General features: G+C 45.1%; 1 protein-coding gene and 1 long non-coding RNA gene across 11 annotated transcripts; one reads left to right on the top strand and one right to left on the bottom strand.

Annotated features, from left to right (window-relative positions):
* Positions 1-1,119: 1,119 nt before the first annotated feature.
* On the bottom strand, positions 1,120-18,215 carry LOC116425771 (uncharacterized). 8 transcript variants are annotated; one of them, XM_031973910.2, is made up of 9 exons: positions 18,065-18,215; positions 15,588-15,911; positions 12,602-12,731; positions 3,239-3,817; positions 2,822-3,023; positions 2,692-2,740; positions 2,529-2,619; positions 2,300-2,458; positions 1,120-2,223 (listed from the first exon to the last, which is right to left on the bottom strand). In XM_031973910.2, the coding sequence occupies exons 2-9, from the start codon at positions 15,645-15,647 to the stop codon at positions 2,060-2,062; spliced, it is 1,434 nt and encodes a 477-aa protein (XP_031829770.2). In that variant the 5' UTR covers positions 15,648-15,911; positions 18,065-18,215; the 3' UTR covers positions 1,120-2,059. The 8 variants fall into 8 exon arrangements, with proteins under 8 accessions (XP_031829770.2, XP_031829779.2, XP_031829803.2 ...); XM_031973919.2 differs by having other exon boundaries at positions 2,300-2,449; XM_031973943.2 differs by having other exon boundaries at positions 2,300-2,428.
* LOC116425809 (uncharacterized) lies at positions 17,419-22,880 on the top strand. Of its 3 annotated transcripts, XR_004234786.2 has the most exons (6): positions 17,419-17,721; positions 17,796-17,862; positions 17,944-19,780; positions 19,918-20,254; positions 20,716-21,128; positions 22,372-22,880. It is a non-coding gene; the product is annotated as an uncharacterized LOC116425809 (long non-coding RNA). The 3 variants fall into 3 exon arrangements; XR_012997926.1 differs by having other exon boundaries at positions 17,944-20,254; positions 20,716-21,123; XR_012997925.1 differs by having other exon boundaries at positions 17,944-20,254.
* Positions 22,881-23,176: the final 296 nt, after the last annotated feature.

The following is a 23,176-nucleotide window of genomic DNA, read 5'->3' as shown; positions in this document are numbered from 1 at the left end:
AACATAATGAAAGAAAAAGTATCTGGACACGTATCCGGTCATTTTGAAAGTTTCGAGGGATACCATGTTCTAGATTAACGTTTTGCTTCTCACTTAAGGAACCTACGGCATTAAAGCTAAAATACAATCAAAGTAGACTGATTGCAAATTATCTTAGTTGTAAGAAAAAGAATATTGAAAATTGTCTGAGTCATGTACATTTAGTTCCTTAATATTCAAAGGTTTATGTTTGAATATTTTTGTACCAAGATAGTTCAGAAAATTAGTCTTGCAGAATGAAAATTTATTGTGCAACCTTGTGAACTTATAAGCTGATGCTTGAAATGACTCAGACTACTTTCAAAATTCACATTGGAACTACCGAGCACTTAAACTGACTTTTCAATGTTTCTTTATGAAAACTACAAACGTGGATTTATTAAGACTTAGTTTAAATTTCAGTTTACTAAATCAGCTTCATTAATCATTTTTCACAGAAGAATCTGTAACTTTGCAATAATTGTAAAAGAAGCAATTAGGAATTGGTCATTTTGACTTACCTGGTAGCAAAGACAGTATTTAAACAGCATAATAAATGAATTATGTTGTAATTCTTGTTGCTAACTGTACAAGTGCTCGTATACAGAATCGTTAATTAAAAATAAGTGTAATATACACATTGATTTCTATAAAGCGACTCCATTGTATGGTCACGGTTTCCAGGGCCATCGACGACGCAAGATTTATTTCGAGCTTGCGAGGGACGTGACGTCCGATCGATTTCCAGAGCGAAATATAAAGTGCACGTGTTATTCCTGCACTGATGCACGCACGGTGTTGACGCGGTGCACGGCCAGCCTCTCTTTTACGGGGAATATTGAAGCCAGCGACCGCGCACTGTGTTTGCAAAACATCCGCGTTTTCGCAAACATCAGCGTTGCTGCTTACCGTCGCCGGACCACTCGCCACTTTTCTCTCCCCATTCTTATGCACCGGAGCCAGCAGCTTTCCTGGAAAGAACTGGGTCGTAGCATACTCACATTGGAACAATGCGAAAGGAAATCTCTTGAAAATTCCATCAGGACCAGTTTCGATCTCCTATCACTAATAGAAAGGTAAATGACCACTCCAGCGTTTACAATACACGATAAATAATTAAGATTTATTTCCTTCTTCATAATTACAAGATCATTTAACTGCCTATTTTCCAGGATTCGTACAATCTGAAGACGGGCAGTCAGTAGTCATACACTCCGGCTGTCGGATAGATTATGTACATCGAGTTCTCTGTAGTATATTATCTAGACATACACCGAGAAGCAGACTGCGGATGTTTACATGAAATACAGATAGAAATCGGTCGCTAAACTGAACGTCAAATTGGCAGAACCGGAGGCCTTCGACGGAGGAGACAAGGACTCGTTCCCTCGGTTTTACAAAGATAATAGAAAAACATGGATACTCCATAAAGATCCGCAGTTTGCGCGCGTTCGCCTCTACGAACCAAATATGTATGCGTATAGGAAGCTCGCCGCCTCGCTTATGCTAATTAACTGACGATTAACGTAGCTGTTCTCGTCGAACGAACGTTGTCCTTTAAATATCGAATACTGTGTAGCAGTAAACACTGAAGACGGAGGTCTGTTTAGTGGCAAATGCCGCGTTACACTTCTCGTCGGTCTTCACGGGTCCGATGTCCTGCGAGAAGCTTGCTAATGAGAACGCGAATTTACCGTCCGTTGCAGGGAATCTGGCGCTTTCGCCTCAGTGGTCAAATTCGAAGGGGCACGCCTTCCTCGCGTGAATTCCCGGTTCTGGTATACGATTGGCTAAGGCGTCCGCGCACACTAATGAGAGAGCCGTTTCCAAACTCGCCGTTGGACGTCTCAAACCCACTGTCTCCGCTCCTGTGACATCACGAGTGCCAGGTTCCCTGTAACTGACGGTACACTCGACTCTCTTTCTCTGTGGAAGCTGTCCAGGGCCCAGTCGAGTTTGTTCTTTATTGGTTGAACGCGAGGGGAGTCCCAGCAGCTGTGATAGAAGAGTGGGCTAGGAGCTCTTCAGAGGCTGCATCCGTTCACATGAAGCACTTTGACCGCGACTGGAACTCCATTGGAGCGAAGGCTGTCGTGGAGACCCCTGTTGGAGCAGTGGAGCCCATCATGCCAGAAGGGACACCGACACCAGTGACACCTGTGCTGGACACTGCTACGCTTCCTGGCTCTTCCTTAACGTTCACCACTGGGACAGTAAGTGGACAGTTTGATAGAGAGCATTTTGACTTAAAGAATAGAGGAGTCGATTAAGAGGTACCTACTTTCAGGCCAGTAACATCTAGCGGACATGGTTTCTGTAGATATGGCAGCTTCGTGTCTCCTGGCGCAGGTGGTGAAGCTGCTGCCAAAGGAACCGCTGCCCATGGAGCCTGGAGAACTCGCTGTTCCACCTGGAACATCCAGGTAATTGCCTTGAAACACTTTGCCAGGTCGTGTAGCATTTCAAAGGGACAATGGCTAGGACAGGGGCAAGTTGGAGGTGAGACTCACTTAAGGAAGTGCCCAGCTGGCTGTAGCCGTTCATGGTTGGTATCTGCATGGACTGCATCGGCTGCAATTGTGGCTGCAGCTGCAACAGACGCTTCATGATTATGTTTTCCAAAGATGCGATTGGTACTATGATACTTTTAGGTGCAACAGTTCAGAGACTTACTGACTGGCAGTGGCTGTAGGAGAGCTGGGACTGTTGCAGGCTCCAAGCACTGTAATGAGATTGTCACTTGGATGTAGGAGATATCAGAGGCATGGCAAGTACAATTGAGAATTAATAGGGGACTACTTACCCAGTGTCGTATCTTGTGTAGGTAGACGGAGCGTAGGACGGCGGTGAGTGGCCGAGAAGATTCCTAGGACCCAGATGGACATGCGTCGTGGAGTAAGGATCACCATACAAGGGTTTGTGGTATATGGTGTTCCTGCTTGGCCGCTTCATGCGTCTACGCCTTCTGTAGTTGCCGTTCTCGAACATGTCAGCGTACTGGGGATCTGTTAGAAAGCCAAGGTTGCGTTACTCGGTCGATAAGTAGGACCAGCTGGTGTAGGAGAGTATAAAGCAGGACACCAATGTTTTAACACTTCCACTGATCTCCAGTCAATCACAGACTACCGAGGACTTGTCAGGTCTGCCATGCAATGCCAGCTTGAGCTGCTTATTAGTGAAAAACATTGGTTTACCCTACTCTCCTCTGCGAGCAACTGACCAAGGATCCAGAAGTTCCCCTTCTTCTCACCGCCGCCGTCGCGCGGCACCTTCTGGAAGCACTCATTCAAGGACAAGTTGTGTCTGATGGAGTTCTGCCAGCCTTTCTTGTTCTTCTGGAAGTAAGGAAACCTGGTGGTGATGTACGCGTAGATTTCGCTGAGGGTCGCCCTCTTCTGACCGCTGTGCTGTATCGCCATCGCTATGAGGGCCACGTAGCTGAACGGGGGCTTCTTGTTCGCAGAGTCGTTGCTGCTGTTGCCAGTCTCGGTCCCGGACCTCGTGGCGGACGCGTCCGCCACTGTGGTCGGCGTGGACGGTGCCGACGGCGTCGACGGGTTGCCGTTGCTGGTACTGTGCAGACCACCCGTAGGAGAGGATCCCTTTTCGTCCAGATGATGAGGACCGGAGCCAGAGTGTATCGACACCCCTGAAGAGGAACTGTGCAGACTATGATGGGAGTGATGATGGCTCAGCGAGCCGTGATGAGACGCCAGACTCCTGCCCAGGCTCACAGGGTCTAGATCCTTGGACGACGAACCCATGCAACCATTCTGCATCTCCGACACGAAGCTGCTCACTGAAATGCGCCATTGAAATGCATCTAGTGTCGCCAAGGTCAGCTTCAAGCCTTGAGCCTTCAGAGGTTGAACTCTAGAAGCTGTAGCTGGCTGTTGCTGTATTAATACCGAATTAAAACTGAAGTCTAGGAGATTCGAGATGCTTTGAAGGTTGAAGTTTAAGTTTGAAATTTACAATATGGTGTTAATATAGCGTACATCGGTTTCAGTCGTAAAGAGTCGAGCTTTCGAAGCTTCAGGTTGAGTCTTCGAAGCCTCAAGGAGCTTCAGGTTGAGTCTTCGAAGCCTCACGAAGCTTCAGTTTGATCCTCGAAGCTTGAAGGAGCTTCAAGCTGAGTCTTTAAAGCTTCAAGGAGCTTCAGATTGAGTCTTGGAAGCTTTCAAAGCTTCAGGTTGAATCTTCGAAGCCTTAAGAAGCTTCAGGTTGAGTTTTTGAAGCCTTCAAAGCTTCAGGTTTAGTCTTTGAAGCCTTCAAAGCTTCAGATTGAGTCTTCGAAGCTTTCAAAGCTTCAGGCTGAGTCTTCGAGGCCTCAAGGAGCTTCAGGTTGATCCCCGAAGCTTCGAGGACTCTAGCGTTGTACAACACCAAACGCATCTCCCGAACACCGTGTTATCAGGAGGATTCCCTGGGCTAACGCGAGGAGCACGGTGATTTCTTTCTACGGCACGCGTTCCTCCGGGAACGTGAACAATGGCCCGATCGGCCTGCGCGCGTCGATACCGCACACGGAAAGCGATTCCGAGAAATCGCAGCGGCGTAAAACAATTGGATCTCTGAAAGGAATTCGCCCCCTTCCAGATACTTGAGACGATAAGCTCGCGGTCGGTTTGAAGAAATCGTGATTCAGGACAAAATAATTCTGCGCTGATCGCCGGTGGCATTTAACAGTGGGTTCGATTATTATTAAAAACAGACCTCTTTTCGCTCTGTTAGGGGTTGTATCGAAATCTAGACACAATAGTCGAACCTTTGTTATTCTGAGATTCAACTGACAAGTCTGTTCCTGAATACTTTTACCCCTTCAGGCCCAGGCATATTATAATATACGGTTTTACTGCTTTAATATTTATCAGAATATTAGAACTGTGACAGGCAACCATACTTAAGCCTATTTTTATTGAGAAATTAGTACAGCTACTACTACTGTTATTCAAAATAATGTTACCAATGGTGCATCGAATAGCGGTCCATTATTGTCAGATAAGTGAACGTAATTCGGTATAAATTCAGGCCTGAAGGGGTCAAAAACGAAGAAGATTTTAGTTAGATTTTAGTGGATTTTGAGCGTTCTGAGTTCTTTCGCGCAGCGCAGCTTGTCAGTGGCTTAGAAATAGAGTTGAAATCACCGTGAAACGAGAAGGCACGTACTCAGAAAGGAGTGCGTACGTGCATGACTACTGACAATGAGTGTGCCCCACGGCACGTGTAACTGGAACTGAATGTAACCGGACACCGATAACTCGCGCGGAACAGAGGGAAGAGAACTCGACGCGCAGGGGGTGGAGAGAGAGAGCAGAACAAAAGGGAAACGCACGGACGTATCAGAGATTTGAGGCCCTCCTATGTTAGCGTGGTTTTTCCGGAAAAAATATCTCTCTTATAATATTCTCCGCATACTCATTTCCAAAATATCAAGTTAACGAGCGTGTTAATTGCTTTGCAGTCGCGAGTTTCTAATGAAATATCACTGGTATCTTTAGCTAGATCTAAATAATATAAAGGGACAGCACTATTCTATCTCAACAATTCAATATAATCGCATTATATTGAATTTAATATTAAATAGATCTTGCAATTCTATTATTATATTATTCTCATTGTTATTACATTACTGTAACTTTACTATATCAGAGCGTTACAGTTCCACTATCTCAAACGGCGATTAGCAAGGACAGAGAAATCTATTTTATTTATATTATTCTATGGGGTTAACGAAACCCTATGCAGTCAAACTTATAACTCTCTTTTTCAAAAATAGAGGACTGTCAAAAGTTTTTCATTTTACATATAACATGCATGGGGTTTCAAGAAACCAGATTTACTCTAGCTCTCTGCTTGTAAGACTTGTCTTCAACAAGCTGCGGAAATCAAACGAACCTCGCCATTTTCCATTACACGATCGTTACTCGAATTGTCCAGTGTTTCTAACGATCCTCACATTTGCAGATCACGTTCCCGTCGAACGAGCGATATCGACCGATGAAAACAGTCATGATAGACCAGGCGAACGTGTCGTACACGCACGTCCTCGGTACGTGGATCCACGCCGCGAAAACAAGCAACGAGATCGCGATAACGTCAAACGTCGCCTAGCTAACACACCTGACTGCAACTGGAGAGCCCTGCTACGCGACACCTACGAGGCTGCATCTGCTCTCGTCACGGGATCCCTTGTTTCGTTTCGCCGACGGAAAACACCGCGAAGGGAAATTTCCTCAATAACTCACTCTCTCTCTCTCTCTCTTTCTCTCTTTCTCAGCTGGACGCAATCGTAGGGTTTCGTAATTAGGCGTCGAAGAATGCACCGGTGACATAATTCGGTTTGCGAAAATTGGCCTTCGCTGATGAAATTGCGGTAACCGTTTCGGAGTAGGTCGCCAGCGAATCGCGGACCTTGCAGATTCGAAACGAGTCCGCCGTTTTTTTGACAGTCAACAAATATTGGGTCAGCGAGACTACTTTTCAGCTGGGGGTAGTTTCCGTCTTTGTCCTGAGATTGGATCAGTTGTAACGAAGTTGTTCACCCTAGACTAGAACACTAGAACTACCGAGCACCGAAATTGACATTTGAAATTCCTCTATAGAGACTGCAAGAGCGTATCTACTGAAACTTCAATTGATTTACAATTTAGCTTGCGTATTGCCAAATCAATTTCCTTAATCGCATCTCAGAGAATCTGTTATGTTTTCAATAATCGCGAAGAGGAGAAATCGATTAGAAAGTAGTTCTAATGTTAAATTAGTCTAGCCATTGTTGCTGCGAGTCTAACGGTAGATTTAAAGTTATGCTTTGTTCTACTTTGTAGAAAACTACAGTTCTATATAAATAACAAAAATCGTATCCTCGAAGTGAGAGCATTGCAATGTGTAACAATGAAAATCGACGGAAACTGTCACCGAATACCGTTGAAAAAATTGTAAAAGCGGCCAGGCTGCGTGCCGAAGAGAAAGCGAGAGAAAAGAGCGGCTTCGAACGCAGCGGGCGTCTGCGATTCGCAGCGTGATGTCATTGGCGTATAGCATTTCGCTGATCGGCGCCGGACGCCGATTCCTCGCGGGACCCGCAGCATTTCAGGAATGCGAATGCCACGGTTTCTGCGCGGCAACGGCCACGAAGACAACGACCTTCGCTTCGGGGATCGGCTTTGCTGCGTCCCAATCGGCGCTTCTCGCCCCTGTCCGTTCTTCCGGCGTTATCGCCCGGTCGCTTATCGCTGTACCACGGATGTTTGCGCGGTTATAGATCTTCGCGGAGTTGTTTACAGGAACCGACATCAGCTAGAGGGTAGTTTGTTAATGTGATTATTGATACAGCGGACACAGAGGCGAGAAGGCTGGATATAAATATTTAAAAAATTCTGTTGCTTCACGCTCGGTTTCCCGTATAAAACTGCCTCTGTCCACGCTAAATGCACACCCCCTATGTGTTTACAAACTGTTCAGGGTGCATGGACCGTTGATGTCACGAAATACGACCACGGTAGTCTATACACGCGCTCGAAATGTTTTTATTCGATCAGTCTTCATGGCAGCTTCTATCTGAACGTTTCTCTGTATCACTAGTTACCACTTGATTCGATGCAGTAACTATAAAATTTGATGTTTTTAGGTTTTGTACATTTCGGAAAGTCTTCGTCCGCGAAGGGTTGATGCTTAGGTTGAAGTGTTCGGTGGTTAATGAGTTGTATCATGTAATATAGGCCAGAAGGGCGGCAAGACACGTGTGGACGTAATGATCCATCGGCTAATCAGCGATACCCGTTGAGGGGAGTCTGGGCAATAAACACGTGCACCCTCGAGGAGATGCTATTAGCCCTGCAGCGTGTGCGCAACGGAGTATCGTTGTTATGTTACAATGGGAGGAAGCTACCGGTCGAAAGATCAAATTCCGTGAGAAGCAGGGTCAGTGGATCTAGCAGGGCAAGTGGCGTAGTGAGTAATCCACTGATTAGAAGCAAAAGATAGAGTATCAATCAATCCTGCCGGTTAAACTATCAAAGTACCTACTTCACCAATGCATTCACTAATATACAATCTTTCCAGGTACCTAAAACACCCAGGAATCAAATGGAAACCCATGTCACCGGACCAAGGACATCAAGATGTGCGCCAGCATCGAAGAAATCTAGTTCTACAGTGAATAATCTACTGATTAGGAGCAGAAGATTGAGTATTATTCAATCCTACCAGCTAAGCTATCAAAAAACTATGCTTCATCAATGCATTCACTAATATAGAATCTTCCCAGATACCCGAAACATCCAGGAATCAAATATAAACTCACGTCCCTGGACCAAGGACATCAAGGTGTGCGCCGTCACCGAAGAAACCGAGTTCTACGCCGGGAGCGTCGAAGATACGTGGTATCAGGGGCGAGAAAAAGAGCAAGTCGTCCTTACGGAGCACGAGGGAAGAGAAGCCGACGCGGGGAAGGTGGGAGGATGAAAGAAAAACTCGAGGCAAGGGGCACAGAGGGTCATCTGCGCGGCGATAGCTCATCTTAGCGGTATCTTCCGCGTGAGCCAATCGTCGGCTGGTATCTCGGGCCCGTCGACGTCGCCATGGCGTCGCGCCGCGTCGTCCTCCTCGGCGGTGCCTCGGACACCGGAAGCGCAGTAATTACATTCGTACACGGTACCGATCAGCGGCGACCCGGTCCCCAGTACCGTTGACCTCGTGTACCGAAGTTGAGACGCTCTCCTTCGGCCCGTATCGCGGTCGGTTATCGTGTTTACTATAAAGCGCACGATGTTTTGCGAGCGGAGAGCCAAAAACAGATGCGAAATCGCGAGAATTACCTAACGAGCGACGGCGATAATTCGCGAACGGGGGCCCGACCGTGTTCTCGGCACTTGGTTCGCCGTCGACCGATTTATCGCGGGTCTCCTCCGTTCCCGCCTCATTTTCCAACGGAACAACTGTTATTCCGTTATCATTTATCTGGCGCGGTGCACAGCGTAGATTCGCCGGGGCTGAGAGAAAGCCGAGTCTCGCAGCTCCCGAAAAACCGTTTCAGAATTGTAATCGATTGGAATTTGCTGGTGGCGTCGAGCTGCGTGTTCGGGGTCCTCGTGTATTTTTTTTTCCTGGATGATAGTAGGCTAATAGGTTGCAGGGTTTAGGGGATTCTAGTTCGTCCTCAATGATTACAATTCACGATTGCTTTATCGTTTGGTCGGAGATTAATCCAAAGCAGTGCCCTTGTTTACTAGAGATCTATTTTAACGCGACGATTACATCCACGGCCTGATTTCAGCGCAAATAAGCAGGGTCACGATATCTCGGCTGAAAGTGACGCGCGTCGGTTCACCCCTTCTCACGGAACACTTCTGGATACCTTGCATCGATTCCGGAGGAAAGTGGAGAATAACATCTATCTCTGGGAATGAATGTTTTACTGTATATTGATCTACTGTTTTAGCAACTCTTTTTCTAACCGGATCATCTTCAGGAGGTTTCTTTTATCTCCAAGAATGCTTCACAGTTTCTTCTAGGACATTTGGTAATTATATCAGGTTCTACGATGAACATTCTCCAACGAAATTATATTTCAGATGTAAAGAATCTTTTAGATGCTTGCTACGCAATCTTTAGGGTATACCCAGAGGTTATTAACTATCATTAGACACTTAACTAATTTAGTATTCTTCACTGAACCGTTCTTGTTACAGCAATTGTCAAGTTCACGAAGCTGCAATGCTGTAACTACTTTGCACCACAGTGCCTCCATCATAGCAACGTTCCACTGCATAATTCAAGTAATCGGTACGTAACTGTTCAATTCGAATTCCTAGTTTCATTGACTGAGCTACCGACTTCTTTCAGATCTCCGAAGAAGAAAGAAACAAGGAACTCAGCCCCGAGAAGCCAGCGGAATAGGCACGATTAGGGCATCGTTTCGCAGCGATAATCCGCGGTCTATAATTAAACGTGTCCGCTGTTTCGTATTAGGCTTATCGCGACCGGTTTATTCGCCCGATAAATCTCGTGAACTGTGACGCGAATGTAGAACGCGAACCGTGACCGCCACGGCGCGCGGAGGCTTTAAAGCCCCCGGGACCGGGGCGACGGGTGGGCACGTATAAATACGAATTCGGTAGGTTCGTTTTTAAAAGGAGAGGCTCTAGCCCTGGAGGACGCGGGAGCGAGGATTCCCGGGATCGTTATCGTTGGCCGATATATCAGCCAGGGCTAGGCCGAAGCCCGCGAGCAAGCCTTCCCGGATTAGCGACCATAACTCTCGCCCGGGAACGCTCCGAACCGCCGATTTCGAAAACACGGGTGAGACTTGCTCGCGCGGCATTCTTATTGCTCCTGCAAAAATTCCGGACCGCCGACCGAGTCGAAGAGAGTCCTCCTACTACGTCGCCACGCGTTCATCCAGCGACTAATCGCACCCGGGTCTTGAAAAGTCGGATGCGCCTTGGGCGTGTTGTACCGAGCGGACTTTGGGAAACTGGCGGAGATTCTATGGGGATTCGAGGAACGTATGGTTTATGTTCTTCTTCGGAGATGTAGCTTCTAGTTTTTGGAGTAGTTTTCTTGATGGAACTAGCAAGCAGAGTGGCTTTGTTTATGAACTTTTGGGAATTATAGCTGTCTAGAGACTTGAGGAACAAATGGTTTATATTCATTTTTGGAGTAGTTTTCTTGATGGAACTAGCAAATAAAGTGGCTTTGTTTATGAACTTTTAGGAACTCTAGTTTAGAGATTCGAGGAACAAATGGTTTATATTCATTTTTGGAGAACTATTGTTCTTAATGGTGGAGCTAACAAGTAAATTGGCTTTTTCTAGTTTGTCTATAGAAACTTTGGGAACTTTTGGGAAAAGAATTCTCTTTTAGAGAACCACTAAACTTTTCTTAATTAGTTCCTAATTTCTCCATAGAAACTCCAAGAGCGTATCTACTGAAATTTCAGTTGATTTATAATTCAGTATTGCTTAATAAATACAAGTGTCCAGTGCCATTTCAATAATTGCAAAAGAAGGATTCAAGTTCCACCGGTTCCACCGTTAAGAAATTACGATTACGCCACTCAGTGCTTTTAGCGTCGAGCGGAACGAAAGAGTTCTCTTGAACGGTATGCCCGGAATTTTTACGCGACACGGCTGCCCTACGCGGAGACAGATATCGACACGGTCTTCTTGGATTACGCTCCCTCGGTCTGGATTAATTGTGTCCGGTGGTCTATCTGTGCGGGCACCGTTCAGCGATTAGCGAATAAGAAAATCTGGTAATACGAAACCGTGCACGCAACCGCTTCCTTTCATCGGGCTTTATCTCGCCTCTTTGAATGTTCCTCAGTGGCTGATAGACGCGAGTCCCGATAACGAGGCGGTCGTTCAGGTTTCTCGCTTGCCAAATTTTCTGTTAACCCTTTGCGCGCCATTCCATTCAACGCACTAGTAACTATGAAGTTTGGTATTCAGTATTAAGCTCTGCATAATGCAATCTGTGAAGCATTAAATTGTTTGACTTCTCTGAAAAATATCGTCTAATCAGAGAGTGTTCAATATTTCTAATGAAAAACTTTCAATGTAAAGTGTTAATCTTGCGGACTCAATGTCAAGCTTCATTAAGCATCGATAGATTAATCTATATATGTTAATTAATACTAACAATCTACTTATTTAATTAATCTTTATATAGATCAATCTAAGTTGTAGAGTTAATCTTGTCGACAACGCAATACTATCAGTACTACCATTTACTTACCATTCAACACTAAAACTATCAAGCAGTTAAATTGTCTTTCTGAAACTCTTTAGAAACCTCGACAATTATTCAGACATCAGTTGGTGCAATTCAATTTGCATACTGCTAAATCAGTTTCTCTAGTACTTTTTCACAGAAGCATCTATCTGTTGAATAACTGGCAAAAATGAAATCAATGAGCCATTTTGACCGGTAGTTCTAGTGTCAAACAGCGACTAACAGCGACAAACTCTTAGTGCCACAATTTATCGAAGAATTCAGTGTATTAGAGCCATAGGGAGATGGCGAACGCTGCCGATGATTAATTACGAAATCCCCTTGAGGGCTAATGATAACCGATCCGGGTATTTCCACGAGTAGCGACTTCGAACGCTGGTACCGTGAAAGACGAGGCAGTGACAACCCCTGGAGGCGCGTAATCGCGGTAGAGAATGTAACTAAACGACGCGTGGAAAGATCAGGACGCAGCCTCCCGCGGTATATCATTGCCTGCTCTCTCTCTCTCCCCCCCCCCTCGCCGCCGGCACTTTCTTTCCCTCTTCTTCTGTTTCGTTTTTCTCTTCCCCGCCCCTCGCCATCCACTCTCGAGCCTCTTTTCATCTCTTCTCCACCACCCGCCCCCTCTTCTTCCCTGTCACGCGATACTCGAGGCGGTTTTGTATTATTAGAACGCGAGTATTCAGCCACTATGAGGAGACCAAGGAATCATTGGTCCGTACCGTGGTGGTGAACACCCTGGCAATGACGTCAAACGAATTTCTGAACTCGACCAACCGGGCAACGACGATTAACTGGTCTCTCTCTCTCTCTCTGTGTGTGTTCGCAGATCTGCGTGCTCGCTTACCTTGATGAAGAGACGGCAGCGGGGAGGACGGGGACACCTGGAATGGCTCCTGCTTGATCTTCAGGGGATGAGAGGACTCCTGCATACTGCCCAGACCTACCCCTAGGCTTCCATTACCCTGTTGCAGTTCCTGGAAGGATTTTTTCTATTTAGTTTGTGTGGTAGTTGGTATTGTTGATAGATATTTGGAAAGTCGAATGACTGGGTAGTTGATGGTTGTTAAAGGATGTCTATGGAGTGAAAGGTCATATGAAAATGAGACAATTAGTCTATTAAAGTCACTGAAAGAATTTTTTAAATTTATTTACTGTCTTGTTATTGTTACTTATTGCTAGATATTTGGGAAGTCGAGTGACTGGATAGTGGATGATACTTAGGGGATGTCTATGGACTAAAGAGACCTGCAATCTTCATTAAGGATGTGCCTTGCCAAGAAGCTGTATGAACATTCTAATATTTCCATAACACTGCATTGTGTCGTTGATTAAATTACTAATGGAATCACTCCTTTTTAGAAGCTGAAGAGGACCCGACGATCCTTTGCCAAAAGCTAGCCGTCCGGCCGTAAAGGTGAACGAACCAGAAGAAGCATCCACCACCGGCGCCCGGTGAACGAAGCCAAAGAGCCTTCTGGCTCGGAGCTTGCGATGTTTGAAGTGCCGTCGCCGGAAGCTTACAAACACCGACCCGGTGTTGTGACATCGTATTATGCCAAGCGAAACTTACGATCTCTCTAGATCGTTAATTCGCGATCCGGCTTTACGACGTCTAGTTCTGCCGCGGCCCGTCTCTGTACTTCGCGCGAAAACAACCAAACACCGACCCGAGAACCGAAGAAATCCCTTGCTGCTTACCTTCCACGCGTCAACCCTTCGCGGGAGAATATTTTTTCAACCGTTCTGGCACTCGGTACAAGTAGAAACGTTGCTCTAACAAGCTGTAAGTGATCTAGTTCGATTCTAGCTTCTCTATTCATTGTACTATATTTGTTATCGCGAATTTTAGGGTAGACAGCTTTAAGAAAATCAAATTGGAGTTGCTGAAGAGACGTCTGTAAGACAGAAAGCTGAAAACGTTCCAAGGTAGCAACGTCTGAAGCGAACAGCAGTCTGAAGAAGGATCCATTGAATTTAAGAGACATGTTACTGACCCAATATTCAAGCGAATCATCCGGCTCCCGGCGAGTGATGAAATTCAGGCTGAAATTCTAGCTTCTCTGTTCATTGTATATTTGTTATTTCAAATTTTAGGGTAGACAGCTTTAAGAAAATCAGATTGGAGTTGCTGAAGAGACGTCTGTAAGACAGAAAGCTGAAAACGTTCCAAGGTAGCAACGTCAGAAGCGAGGAGCGCAGTCTGAAGAGGTAGTATTCACTGAATCTAAGGGACATGTCACTGACCCAACGTTCAAACGAATCATCCGGCTCCCGGCGAGTAGAGAAATTCAGGCTGAATCTGAATTCCTACGGCAGCAGCGCATACCAAGAGGAGCGACACGCGCAGACACCGTTCGCACGACCGGAGAACTGCATCAACAGGCTGACACTGAAGAACGTCCTCGGAGGAGCTTTCAGGAACACGTGGCCGGCTCGTTAATTCAACAGGACAGCCATTAAATTAAGCCCAATCCTATCTCAACGGTAGCTTTGAACCTCTCCTTAAGACGGGGAGGAAAAAGAAGGAGAAGAAGAGGAAAGTTCGGTCGTAGGCGATCATTCAACGCTGGCGTGAAATATCGGCCGCGGGTCGACGACGCGCTTCTTATCAACGGCTTAATAAACAATAAGCCTCGAGCTTAGAGGTTTTTAGTCATTTTCGAGCTGGATTCGATTGATCGCTCGTTTGGTCGAGAAAGGTGTTCAATTGGATAATATTCTGTTAATAGAATAGTAGGTGTTTAAATTATTTTGTTAATACTAGGACTGCTAGATGGATCAAATGACCTGGCTGATTTCTTCCTTTACGATTGTTTCTTTTACTATTATTAATAGTTTCTAGGAATTATTAATGAAGCTAACTTACTAATATCCAAACTGAAATATGAGTCAATTGAAATCTTAATAGTATCTAGAAATTCGATGTTAATTCTTAACATTACAGCTACTGAGCACTCGAACTGTTGAAAACTCAATGAAAGCTACCAGCGTGGATTCATTAGGATTAAGCTTACATTTCAGTTAACACATTACTATATCAGCTTCTGCAATAATTTCTCATGGAAGTGTCCCTAACTTTCCAGTAATTGCAAAGAAAGACATTAAGGAATGGTGACTTTACTATCGACAATCACAGTCTCAACGAATTCAAGTCCTACTGCCGATCGCGCTTTCATCTGTTCGAATCGACTGAACCAATAATTGCAAAGTAGTTCTCCGCGTAACACGAGTTTCTATTGATTCGCCGACCAGGCAATTGAACACCGTTCGACACTCAATCGCCGGTAGCGTTCATTCATCGAACCGGCTCGCTGAATAAGTTCGGCATCGGCACTCGCATCGATCGACGCCACCGTGGACGAGCGAAGAAAAGACCCGCTGTCCGCGCTCCTGATCACTCGTCGGACGGGCGAACGAGAACACGGTGTCGTCGAGTCGAGCGGCAACGCGACGCGACGCGACGCCGCGCAGAAGACGCAGATCGTCGGATTTATTGCGAAATTTTCGAGGTCGCGACCCACGCTTTTTCTCGTTTCTTTTTTTCTTCCCTCTCGGTCGCCCTCCCGTCGCACCCCCCTCAGCTCCCCGCGCGGCGATGATAAGAGATGCGGAGCGTGTGACGTTTTATCGTGCGTTTCAGCGGGCAGGCCGGGGAACCGGGGACGAAAACGCGGGGAAATTCATGAAAATCGGCGTTCTGCATAGCGATGATGAAACCGATGCGTGCTAGACCAAGATAAAGATGCGACCCGCGGTTCTTTTAATGCGACGGAGATCTCGGAGAGGAGGATTGTTCGAAGAGAATCGCAGTCCGACAGGATTGAACTCACCCCTGCAACGGGAATAACGTGCGATACCATCCTCGTCTTCTGCAGGTCCTCGTGATTCATAGAATCACCGGCAGTTGCATTTACACGACACTGATCTCGGCTACGACGCCTCCTCGGGCTGGTCCAGCTGCGTGCAGCGTCTCGGGGTTTTAGAGTTTTGGGTACACTGACACTTAGCGGTGTTTTTAACGGTCGAGCACTGTTCACACTGTCGCCAGGTGATGCACACTTGGTGTTACATCTTCAGGAACGGTGTCGCGGCGCGGAACGACCGGCGATTGCGTACACTGAGTCCTCTTGCTGAGGCGACTGTGGACCGTGGATCTGTAACCGAAGAGGATGATGGGAATGTTAACTTGGCTGGATGGCAGAGTGTTGAGAGGCTTTGTTGGCGATGGAACTACCGAGCAACTTGTGGAGATTTTGCTGTTGGCTCTAAGTTCTAGGCTCTCAGAGTGCTAAGCTCTAAGCTCTACGCTCTAAGAGTACAGCTATTGAAACTTCAGTTAACTTAAGATTTACTTTGCACATTCATAAACCAATGTCCCTTATTTCTTGAACCTTCTATAAGCTTTTTAATAACTGTGAAAGGATTCAGAGTCAATTTGCTCTGGTAATTCTACTGTTGAAAGAGCAACTGTTCTTTGCTTCTATTAACCTGGTTATTGTTTGATTATTTAACAGTTGAGCAAGTAAGAAGATGTTCAGGTTAAAAAGGAAACCTCCGAATCCAGTCGCACGGTCCTAAAAACAACTCTCCAAGGGAAGAGCCGGAACCCTAGAGCTGCTGGAATGATCTTGTTCATGACAACGTCCGCGGGACTCAAAGCCAGCGACGCAGCGGCTTTCAAAGATTCATCGGGACAAGAAGTTTGACACCAACAGCGACGACCGGGAGGGATCGGTGACGAGCGAGCAACAGCTGAACACTTTAGCCGTGAACGAGGAAAGGGATCCTCTCCTGGCGGAGTCGTTCAGACTTCCGGCGGCCGCCGACATAGGATCCTCGCCGCGTCCTCCAGAGAATACTCTCGTAAATTTCGACAATAAGAGGGTGTACGCGGCCCGTCAAACACGACTATTTTAGACCCTCTGCCCATTAAGAGCTGCTAATGGTAGTTGATCAAGACCCACTCTAGGCTATTGAGAAATCATTTCTGTTAGCTGCTGTATATATAGAAATGTTCGATTCAGAACAAGCTTCTTCTTGGTACAAGTTGTTAGCAGTTGTAACAATCTATAAGATTGATTTATTAGTATCTGAATTCACTGAGAAATTATTCGCGTTAACTGTAGATGTACTTTCTTGTGATGGAAATATTCAATTGAGAAACTTCTTCTTGGTCCAAGTTGTTAGCAGTTGTAACAATCTGTAAGATTGATTTATTAATATCTGAATTTACCAAGGAACTATTTGTGTTAATTGTAGATGTACTTTCTTGTGATAGAAATATTCAATTGAGAAGCTTCTTGTTGGTCTAAGTTGTTAGCAGTTGTAACAATTTATAAGGATAATTTATCGATATCTGAATTTAGGAATTATTCGCGTTAACTGTAGATGTAGGAACATTTATTTAAAAAGTAGGATTCAATTGCCGCTGAACCGAGGGATATCAATCGCGTTCGACAGGACGTAAATTGGATATGAATCCCCATGAATCAGAGTTAATCTCGATCGATCGTAATTAGTTCACCTAATGGACGGGCAGTTCCGTCGCTCGTAAACAAGTATTAGTATTAATTAGCCTCTGGTGCTGGGATTCTTTTAACGTAATTAAGAAAACTCGTTATCTCCGTCGCAGGAGGAAGAGCCATTTATCTCGTTGTTTACTAAACACCGCGTCTCAAGTTCATAGAATCGCGGGACGAAGTTTACAAACTCGTCAGCGACCCAGCCTTCTAGATATTTAAATATTACACAAAATCTCCGGCACGGCGCGCGCCATTTTTTTCATTTTGTTTCGTCTGCATTATAGTAAACCGTCTTCATTCATAAGTGTCACGGCCGTGGAACGTTTATTATTAACGGACAACGTTAGACCAACGTAACTCTGATTGGACTTCTGCATTGCTGATCGTTCAGGAACATGCACTGCCCGCCGGAACCACACTTCAAAGGACAATCACAGAAAAGGTACGCTTACATCGACATTTGCTAAACATTCTCCAAACTAGCATCTCCATAATAAACCACTAACTAATTTCCAGGCTCAAGAAACTTCAAATCATCACTGGAACAACGAAGAAGCGTCTTTCAAGATCCACTGGACAAGCAGTTGAGAAACAGTCTGATCTCTACAATAATTCTCCTGCCATCTATTCCCTACTAATCTAATTAACTTTCCATTCCTTCCAGCAAATAATCTCCAAATTCATCTCTACAAGCTGAAACCTTCCTCTCGGTAGCTCAACGTTCAACAATGTCCGCTTCAAAGACCAAGAACCAGTCTTCAAAGTTGAAATCCAAGTAAACATACCTGCAGGACGTTGTTAATTCCACTGAGATCCTTCTTCCGGTACCGTAAAACACTATTTTCCAAGTAGGTGCTGGAGAAATCTAGATCCTGGACGAGGTTGAACTGCCTCCGGTGACGAGGTCAACACCAAAGCTGCCACTTTCCAGCTGTCTCCAACTTGAGTCACAAAGAACGATGAGGATCAGGCAGACTTACGCCCGATCAGCTTAGGCCACGCAACGTTTGTTTGTTACCTTCGACTTCGGAATCGGTAATCGACGATGCCACTATATTCTAGGGGCTTCCCGGCTGCGTATCGACGCGGACGAGCGGTTCAGAGGGACACACGTCAAGAGAGGAAAGTCAGCCAAGATTGAGACTGATTGAGACCGTTCCGAACCAGCGGCCGAGCGATTCGGAGCGGGTGGAGGCGCGTAGAGGCGGGGTTACGCTCCTCGTGAGCCGGCCAACTTATCGACGCCCTCCTCCTCTTCTGGTTCGCTCTCCGCCGCGGCTCTCCGCCTCTTCTGTCAGCCGAAATCTACCCGATCGAATCATGTCCCCGAGATACGGGCAACTTGAACCCGGTTCCCGATGTTTTGGATTCGCTCGAAGAATTAGTTGGGATTCGCGGATAGAAAAGCTGTGCTTTAAGGTTTAGAAAGATTCTACGCTTAATGTTTGTTTGTTTAACACTGGAACTAAATGGAGTTAGCTTTGGTGTTTTTTGTGGATACTGTAAGGGTATATTGATCATAGTAGATGTTAGATCGATGTTTAGTCATTTGTCAGATGAGTTTTTTTATGATTGTGAGAGAATTCGAGTGTGGGTCATTTTGTGTGGATGGTTCCAGTGTTAAGAATAGAATTAGAATAATTCGATTTTGAATTTCGAACGCTCAGGATTAATTCTGCTTGTCATTTTAATGTACGTCAATGAATAGAGACGCATCGTAGCCCCGCAATCGCTGACGCACATTCTAATTTCAAGGAATCTACCGCGCTCTCTGGCGAAGCCGCGACAGATCGATTGAATTGCATCTGCAATTGTATCAGTCCAAGGAGGTCAAAGATGACCCGCCCGTGATAAACTACAGGTCGTGACTATAACAATACTCAGAGGAGAAGAAACCGATAGGCGCGAGAGATTGAAAATTTCTTTCTCGCGTGCCGCAAACGCTTTTGAATCTGAATGTTCAATTGCCTCTCGACAACCTCAAACATTAACATACAAGGCAATACTTCCAAGTTCCTCGAGTAATCCGGTAAGAATCTATTTCTAAAATCATCATCCAACCAGCACAAGTTGCAACGTATCTGAAACCGAATGGAAACTCGGAGGACGCACATCAGATTTCGTGAAGAATTCGCACCGAGTTCGATGCTGCAAGCATCAGGAATTACAGTGCACGCGACGGAGGTCCGGTGGCCGTTGAGAAACCGCGTGAAGCAACCGTCGTTCTGCACGATAATCATTAGCCGGAATCGAGCGCGAATTAAGGTCACGACGAGCGGCACCGGCGAATCCAGGTGAACCCTGTTTCGACAGCGAGTCGCCTGAATCGCGCTGGGTCTGGCCACGGGCCGGCTCATTCCCCTGCGGCCCCTGTAACGCGCAACCGCAATTTTTCAATCGGCGGACCGCGCTCGTCCGGATCAATACAGTGGCCTCGATGCAGTTCACCACGGGGGCCATCGGGAGAGCCGAATCCTAATGGGAAACGCGCCGGACTATCAGTTACGTCGGACCAATGAGTTTGTCTTTGCAAAATAATGGCCAACGAAGATGTACCGTCGAGCGGAACCTTCGGAATTCCAGGGTCCGCCTGTCCCCTCGGTTTTCCTTCGTTTTTTCAAGTGGCTATTGTTTCTAGAATTCGGACGCGTGCAGAGTATCCGGCTAATTGATCCATCGGACGTGTTATTGGCCGCACACAGCGGAAGAGACGTTCCGCACGGCGGCACAGAGGGGAAGGAAAAGTAGTCGCCATACTTTGGGCGGAGACTGCGTGACATTAAGCTCCTCTATTGGACGAAGGATCGACCTGGTGCATCAGCTTGCATACCCTCCACGCGCCGGCCCAGTAGACGCTTCCTTCCAGAGTCCTTGCCGCGACCGAGGACTGTTGTCCTGGGGAAGGACAGGGTATTCATCGCTGAGGATTATGCGAATTCTTTGTTATTCGTCTTCGAGCTGGAGTAGAATATTTAGTATGTGGTTTAGAATGATTTTGTATTTCGTAAAAGCTTTTGATTTCTGGGAACTGATAAAGCCCAAAATCCTGGGTGAATCGGATATTTCTCTCTTTTTTGCTTAACACAAAGGTTTTTGAGATTTTTAATTATTCTGATATTGAAGCTGACTATTAACCCTTTGCACTCGAAAGTGTTTTACTAGAAATATTCAACACTGATAAAATATAGACGACGCCAAAAGTATTTTACTTTGATATTTCACTTAGTGGTGCGTTAACAAAGTTTAGTATTAACCATCAAACTTAATAATTTCACTGTATCAAACTAAGTGGTGAGTCATCTCCAGAGTGCAAGGGGTTAATGAGAGATCTATGAAAAACAATGTTCATTCTCAATTTTAACTATTTTTCGCCCGAGAATTTGCGGTAGGAATAATAGATTCAAAGAAGAGATTTAAAATTCTATTATATTTTCAGTTGCAGTGCAATGTTCTCTATCGGATTTTCATACTGGGTGGACCAGCCTCTTTCCACGCCTCGTAATCATTTTCATGATTCACATCTCCGGACGAATAAACAGCGGCCAGCAGCCAGGCCATTGATTGCGAGCAATATTACTTCCTACGCGATTACAGGAGCGATTCGGAGAAACAACCTACGATACGTGCCGCCGATTGGGTAACATGAGGCTACGTGATTTAGGCAGGATACTGATAACGGATATGTTCAGCTTGCGTTTCTTTATTCCTTCGCCTGGGTCACCGCGTGAAAAAGCCACTTTCACACGGCCAACGATTTCGACATAGTCCGTCGGCGACGATAATGATTAGACTGCGAATTTTATGCATTGATAACGTACACCTAAAAATAAACACCTAAAACTCGGTAAGGTAATACAGCTTGAAGGTTTGATAATTCTTAAGTGAATTGAATCATTAACACGTTGATTAGCTCACGATTTTATAGAGTACAATACACAGATTGAATCGCATTATTATTGCACGTTGATCTAGCTGAATAAACATCGTTTATTTAAGTGTATTCGATTTGCTTGGGAGTCGCCGATGATCGGAGCTTCCAAATTGCTGAAGAACAATTGCAATGAAAAACTTGTTTTTAAATAGAAATATTTAGTAACACAAGCAGCTAGATCATAGCGTAATATGGCTACTGTAATACTAAATCATTAATAATCATTTTCAATATCATTTGCCTTTGTTATTAAAGAATAAGTATTACTATTCAAAACGCTAGAAATTCTCGTGGCAGTCAACGTGTTAACACTTGATGCGTTAACGCTAAAGCTACCTAACAGTTGAATTAGCTTCTTTGAATTTTTGTTGACAGTAAGAGTATATTTATTGAGACTTCAGTGGTTTGTTTAATGATTTCTTAGAAATATTTTTACCTTTCCGATAATCGCGAAGGAGAGAATTAGAAATGAGCCATTTTGACTTTTCGGACTGTCAATATTTTGCGAGCTCTCATGTTTGTACTACCAAGTTGCAAACAAATGGTTTCACTACTCAAACAAGAAGTACACAGATCATTCTCTCAGCATTCAATATCTAATTCGGAAAATCTGCAGAAGATTCTGTACACTTTAGAGAATCTTCATCCGCGAAGGGTCAGAATGATTATTTCTCTTTGCAATTTCGTCTAATGTAATCCGCGTCCGCGAAACCGGTCGCGATCGTTCGATAACGATCGTCGCGTTTAAAATTCGTAACGTGGCCGGATATTTTTCAACGGGTGGCAACGGATTGTTGATTGAAAACTAGGACTCGCGGCCCTGAATGTTGTCACTGTAACAGTGTATTGTTAGACCGGCACAATGAGCGTGTTTAACAATACCGCCGGCCGATCCGGTCGATTGTTTCTTCGCCTCTTAACATTATCGCCACCATTAGCGGTCGCATGCGCGATTAATAATCCGTTATAACGCCAGCGTTTTACTTTTCCGATTGTTATCGCTCACCTGGTAACACTAGCCTCTTACCAAACATTTTTTAACCTTTCTGCAAACTTATAGTCTCATTTTAAGCGCTCGTTAAGAAACGTTCTCTTTTCATTTGTTTTTATCGATGCCCGTTTATATTGTTTTTTCTTTATAAACGTCCTTCAATTGTTAAGGGCCATGAAATCCGTTGCATTCGAGCCACGCTGGGCGAAGGACCGATAAATTAGTGGAGTTAAGGGGGCGACCGTTGCGCTGGAACACAATATTTTGAGCCGTGTAAAGGAAAAAATTACGAGCGGCCGAACGAGCTCCAGGAAGCCGAAGGAAAAGGGGAGTTCTTGTTTTGATTAGGGAATGTCAAAGCAAAACGGACTCTGGAACACTGAGCTGCTCTTTCTTTCGAGCATACCTCGTCTCGCCCTCCGAGTTTTATTAGCTTTTTATAGTGGCTCGTTCGCCATGGTCAGCCGAGACAGAACCGGCTAACACGCGGTCACGTTCCCTGACGAGGCATTGCAAGCCATTGTGTCATACTTCTGCCTTTAACGCTAGAAATACCAATTACCAATTTTTGTATCAAAACCATGAGCGTGCGTTTATTAACCCCTTGGCGTATTATTTACTTTCATTGCTAAGCTCGTGTAATACTTTACTATCGACGATTTGTAAGAAATGCAACAAAATTTTCCATTCTACTTCTGCGTTTCTTTATTCAATGTATTATTTATTTACAATGTTCACTAAATTATAATGTTGAAATATTTTATCGACTAACTTCTATGGCGGCTTATTTCTAATTGAATATTTATAAAAACATATCACGGATATTAACAAAAGAATTTAAAATGTATAGTTAAAGGATTTTTAATAACAAACAGGAACTGACTTTATCTACAAGTAGAAACCGACATTACCGACGCATTGGCTACAAAATGGCTGATGGGACGCCATCTGTGCAAAAGTAGCGATACCAGAAGA

The sequence above is a fragment of the Nomia melanderi genome, chromosome 2 (assembly GCF_051020985.1).
Source record: "Nomia melanderi isolate GNS246 chromosome 2, iyNomMela1, whole genome shotgun sequence".
NCBI lineage: Eukaryota > Metazoa > Arthropoda > Insecta > Hymenoptera > Halictidae > Nomia > Nomia melanderi.
This window is presented reverse-complemented; position numbering and strand designations above follow the sequence as displayed.